The sequence below is a fragment of the Prosopis cineraria genome, unplaced genomic scaffold (genome assembly GCF_029017545.1).
Source record: "Prosopis cineraria cultivar Desert tree isolate PC_DT_omini unplaced genomic scaffold, ASM2901754v1 PC3, whole genome shotgun sequence".
Taxonomy (NCBI): Eukaryota; Viridiplantae; Streptophyta; class Magnoliopsida; order Fabales; family Fabaceae; genus Prosopis; species Prosopis cineraria.
This window is the reverse complement of record NW_026555334.1, coordinates 35,446,375-35,452,501: the sequence shown is the minus strand read 5'-3', so window position 1 is coordinate 35,452,501 and position 6,127 is coordinate 35,446,375. Positions and strand designations below refer to the sequence as shown.

At 31.8% G+C, this 6,127-nt stretch overlaps 1 protein-coding gene across 1 annotated transcript; it reads left to right on the top strand.

Annotated features, from left to right (window-relative positions):
* Positions 1–2,001: 2,001 nt before the first annotated feature.
* LOC129306503 (uncharacterized) lies at positions 2,002–5,507 on the top strand. Its single transcript, XM_054947135.1, has 4 exons — positions 2,002–2,131; positions 2,207–2,406; positions 3,739–3,968; positions 5,046–5,507. Exons 1-4 carry the CDS (start codon positions 2,040–2,042, stop codon positions 5,322–5,324), a joined length of 801 nt encoding a protein of 266 aa, XP_054803110.1. The 5' UTR covers positions 2,002–2,039; the 3' UTR covers positions 5,325–5,507.
* Positions 5,508–6,127: the final 620 nt, after the last annotated feature.

The following is a 6,127-nucleotide window of genomic DNA, read 5'->3' as shown; positions in this document are numbered from 1 at the left end:
TAACCTTATCTTTTCATATTTACCCTTATTAAATATCTTACAATAAATATAAAGTCATTATTAATAGGAACACTTTTAAAAAAAGATAATAATTACACCTCAAAACACTAAAAATATCTTACACTTTTGAACATATAACTTTTTAAAAAATACTTTTTTTTAAGAGAGGGAGTACTTAGAATATAAACAATGACATATTGTGGTTTAAAATTCATTACACCATGCATATTAAGAATACATATTGAATGTAAATATAAACAATTTATTTTATTAAGAATTTATTATTACGTGTGTCTTAAAATTCCAAACAACATAAGTTTTTGCTAAATGTAAACCTAAATCTTCACCGTCTATGTAAATTAAATTTATAATTTCATTATAGTCTTGTAAACCGTTTCACGTATATTTTTTAATATAATAAAAAAAAGATTAAGAGTTATTTCTGTTTTTGAACTATACATAATAGATCACAAATATCTCTAAATTTAATTATGAATCAATTCTATTCTTCAATTTTAAAAATTTTCTTTTTCATCACTCTGCTATTTTCACACCATTAGTGGGCCCACATTATATTTGTAATATTTTTTATTATAAAAAATTTGAGGTGAGAGGCACAAATACCATTAACTTGATATAATATATTAAAAAAATTAATGGGTGCCACTAATGACTAATGAATGTAAGTGTTTTTAATATTAATGTGATGATAGAAGGAAGAATCTTTAAAGTTAAGAGATATAATTGATCTATAATTAAGTTTAAAAATATTTGTAACTTTTCGTATATATTTCAAAAATAAAAATGACCATTAAACCTAAAAAAATATATACACTTTTATATTTATTTTTAATTTTAAATAATAATATAATTACATTAAATACGATCATGCTAATTAAGAAAGGATAAAATAAAAAATTTAATTATTATAAAATATCTTATATTTTAAATTAAAAATTATTTTTAAAATGTGTGTGTATAAGTAGGACCGAAAGGAGTTTCTCTTACAATTGACTCGGACGTTAGAATATTTTAATTCTGTCATGGAAAGCCTCGATGGGAAATGACTTTTGGTTTAACCTTAAAGATCAGGTGAGAATCTGGTTTTTTTTTTTTTTTTTTACTTTTGGCTTTTAATTTTTGTGTTTATTTATAAAATCATAAATCATGTTAATAAAAAAGTATCCATGGATTTTTAAGAACAACAAAGTATCCAAACACTATAGTGACGTTTTTCATAGTTTAATCCAAACACAGCGTTTTTTACCCCCGAACGGATCACATTTACAATAGGCATGTTTGGACAGACAATCAGATAGACATGGTCCTGTGATTGAAATGTCATTACGCCAACTCAATCTTACTCCCTTCATCATAAATTATACAAAACTTTTAAAAAACTTTGACATCCTAAAATATAAAATATTTTAATTAAAATAAAATTTTATTAATAAAATTTTTTTAATACTTCTTCATTTTAAATTATAAAATACTTTTAAAAAAAATTCAACATTTTAAAATATAAAACACTTTAATAAAAACAATATTTTATTAATAATATTTTTTTAATATTACTCTTCTTATATATTTTTTTTTTTAATATTATTTCATCAATAGAGAATTAAATGAGGGATATTTTTAAAATTTTATATTTTTTTTAAAAAAATAAGATTATAAAGTATATTTAACAAGCTTTATTGATACATGAAAATTTATTTAAAAATATTTTATAATTTAAAATAAAGAAAGTATTACCTTTCTCATATATTATCTTTTTTTAATATTTTTTATTAATAAAATATTAAATGAAAAATATTTTTAAAAGTTTACATTTTTATTTTTTAAAAAATAAGAGTAATAAAATTTATTTTAATACATAAAATTTATTATTATGTAAAATTTTACTTAAATATATTTTATAATTTAAGAGGGAGTAATATCTTAATATCAGTGATAAAGAAAATAGGAAATTTGATCTATAAATCGAATGAAATTTGGAGATACGCATCAAAAGTGGAAAAGGGAGCAACGCCTGGCGAATGGAGAGCCTGGGGAAGCGGGTATTGCTTACCTTGTGCAGGGACGAGATTTCACAGAGCATCGCCTTCCACTTAGCGAAGCGAGGATGCAGGTGAGCCTGCATTCCACTGCGAAAACATGTGTTCCGAGTTGCATAATCAGCTAAAGCCATGCACTCTTGATTCAGGTTGGCTCTGTTGGGAGACGAGGCCTGCCTCCGCAGTATTGCCGATCGAATCTTGGGTTCCCTAAAGGGTGTTGAGCCCGTCGAGGTGATCGGACTGGATATGGAGCAAGATAGCGAGGCCGTATTTTGTGAAGCCGTTGACAAGGGCTGCGATGCCCTGGGACATCTGGATGCTTTTGTAAATTGCTTTGCTTACGAAGGTATGCCGTACTGCTCTTAAATATCTGGGATGAGGAATTATTTTAATTCCGCTGGGATTTCTTGTTTATCCACTGTTCAGTTTCACTAAAAGCACTTTGATTTAGTGATTGAGTCTCGATTTTAATCTTTTTAATAAAAAAAACTTGGTCTAAAATTCACCGTTAGCGTTCTGTCGCGGTGTTTCCTAAGTTGAGAAACACGATAAAGAGTTCTTACGGTACGGACCTTATCACGCAATTCCCTGACTTCTGGTTGTTTTGATTTTTGAATATCATGGATTTTCTGGGCTTAGGGGAACATTCACTTTCTAGTGGGGACTGGTTTTTTGCGCCTTATACCGTATGTATCGGCATTCTTTTTTTTTTTTTTTGGAACACTGGACATTCTTTTTCTTTTTTCTTTTTGTTTTGTTTTTTTTCTAAGGCCGGGGGCCCAAATCAGATCAGTAATTGGAGAAGTGACAACCCTTGTGCTTGTATAACTGGACCAGTCTCACCAGTGCATTGCAGCTACTGGTGACCGCTAGCCAGCTGATTCTGAGTACTTTCGTGGACATATATAGACCTGACATTTTAAATATGCAGAGTTTTTTGGAAGAAAATATTTGCAGTTTGATGTTGACATGTTGCAGCGTGACGCGGGTCCATATGCATTTTGACTTGTTAGACTATGGCAGTCTACCAACTTGTTCTGGACCCGAATTTAGCTGATTGAAAGTAATTTTTTCAGTAATTTGGCCAGGGTAGTCCGCGTGACACATGGGTTTTTACTGGACTGTCTAGGGTGATGATATATAAGCTAAAAGTTGATTGCTCGAACAAACTTGGGCTAGTTTAGTTATGCGACTCGGCCTATTAGAGCATTAGTTGGCTATGGCCAGTTAGTCTTCGGGCATGAGAGACTGTGAAAACTCATCGTTTGGTCCTTGAACTCTGTGCTTTGACTAGGTGAAGTCAGAACAGTTGATCCATCAGCACTGTGCTGTGCAGTTCTACTGAGTAAGTTGTTGTTGAAAGGCGGTGCCGTGGCATATGTTGCTCTTGCAAATTAATTTGTAATTCAAATTCTCAAAATATTTTTCGGGCTTAAACTGTGTTGAAAGTTTTACACAAGTCAATGGCAACATAATAAATTTCTTATATATCATTAGCTGATTGTATTCCAGATATCTTCTGTGGATGAGAACATGTGTAAAAAGCTTATCTAAGGGGCATTACATATGCTTGAATGTCATCTTACGCTCAGCTTTTGAGCATTGATTAGCGAAAATATGGAGATTGATACACATTTTGGAATAAAAACTGAGTTAGGCTTCTGACAATTTGAAACAGGAAACATGCAAGAACATCTAGAATTAAAGGAGCACGAATTCAAGAAAATAGTGAAGATAAATTTTATGGCTGCATCGTTTTTGTTGAAGGCTGTGAGTCTGAGGATGAGAGACTTTAAGAAAGGGGGATCCATAATATTCTTAACAACAATAATCGGTGCTGGAAGAGGGCTTTATCCAGGAGCCGCTGCGTATGCCTCAACCTTGGCAGGAGTGCAGCAGTTGGTTAGGGTAAGAGAAAATGTATTACCAGCTTTTTGTTTCACAAATGATATGATCGCGGCATGTTCATTTGGTAGTAATTTTCTATTTCAAAATTAACATGTCAATTTTGATGTGTTAACATTCTGTATGCTAGAAAACTGGAAAATGGAGAAAAAAAGTGTTCTTGCTTTATGATTACAGTATGTAGGTAGTTCTTCTGTTCCACCACTGTTGGATATAAAAGAGCAATTTGCCATGGGGTTGTTACTCTTTTCTTAAAAAGTTAGTTCATTGAATGTATAGCGTACCTGCTTATATAATTAGGACTCTCCTCAAATTTTATGTCCTTTTCATAGGTGGCCCAGGGCCTACCAACTAAACAAACTAGGGTTTGGTTTTGATATCATTTTATTATGAGATTGTCACTTTTTTTTTTAAAAAACTAGTTCATTGAGATATACAGCACACCTGATTATATAGTTAGAATCCGCCTCGAATCTTTTCGATATTGGACGTGACAACTTGGCTCTACAATCTAATGAACAACTTACTTGGTTTATAACTCTAATTTTTTGTTTCTCTTATATATCCAGAGAAAAATTGTTACCTGGCAACTGATTTGACACCATATATTACTGTGTGTGATCTTTTTTTTACACAGTTACTGCATTGACAACTTGTGGTGGGCACACTTCCCATTTGGAAACAAAATCTTGGCATTTTTGTATGCCAGGTCATTTTAGAGGAGCTAGGATGTAAAGGGGGCTCTCATACCTTGAGGTTTAGGTTCTGGGGCTCTGGGCATACCTGAGCAATTAGAATGCGAGAGAAGAGCCAATCAATCAGATATTTTTTGATATGCAAATAGAATGTGGTGAATACACTGTGTCCAATTCAAGAGAAGTTGCTCCGGTATATATGTATAGTTGCTCCTCAATCAACTAAAAACCGATTAACTTCCAAGTCCAGAAAACAGTCTTTTGCTTTTGCATGTCATTTCTGGGAACAATAGAGTTTGGGTAGTCTTTAGATGTTATCCTCCATTAACATGACTTGATACTTTAATTTGAAGTAGATATTGAGCTGCTACTTTTTAATCTTCAGGCGTCAGCTATGGAGTTGGGGAAGTACCAGATCAGAGTCAATGCGATTGCACGTGGCTTGCATGTGCTGGATCAGTTCCCATTACATGTAGGAAGGGAAAGGACAGAGAAGTTGGTGACGGAAGCAGTGCCTCTGGGTAGATGGCTTGATGTTAAGAAAGACTTGGCTTCCACAATCGTCTATCTAATCAGTGACGGTTCAAGCTTTATGACAGGAACCACCATTTTCGTTGATGGGGCACAGTCTCTGTCTAGGCCTCGAATGCGTTCCTTCATGTAATTCCTTCCATGTATCTCTCACATTATTTGAACAGAAGTTTCACGAGTTTCATTCCTTTGTCATCCTTTGTTATTTTGAAGGAAGAGGGGGTGAATAACAAGTGTTCGTGTTTGGCAGCGCAATACCATAGGGGAAACTTTTATTTTCGTCTGATTAGTGGCAGAAGAATGATTTAAAACAAAAGTAGCCTTCGTGCTGTGTGATTCTTTTGCATAAAATAAAAGTAGACATCGATCATCGATTCATGGGTCGGTGTTATCGTAAAGATAAGATGTGACATATCTGCAATGTATTGAGTCACTGAAAAGCTTGAATGGATTGTGATTTTAATTGGCTTTCTACTTGTAATGAGATACGGCTGATTATAATCAACAGTAGCAAATCAAAGATTCGGTGTCCTTTTATTTTTTATTAGTTAAAAGTCTTTGTCAAAAGTTTTTATTTAACAAAAGTTAATTTAATAAAAATTAATTATTATAATCAAATTTATATTTAAATATATTTTTTAAGAAAATTAATTTAATAAATTAAAAGTTGTTTAAATATTTTCATTTTATTCCTACTAATCAATATTCCAATGTTACATTTTAGTTTCAAAAGCTCCTAAATGGGTCATTGACAAATTCACTTTCTATACTTTTTTCAAAGTATTTTTTTAAAAATTAATTTATTCAATTATAAATTATTCAAATAACATCTCACATCTAGAAAGTAAGAAAACACAGTTGAATGTATGAAATCCAAATAGAACATTAGTGATATTTTTCATATGTGCACACGTGTTCCTAATTATGTTACCCCTA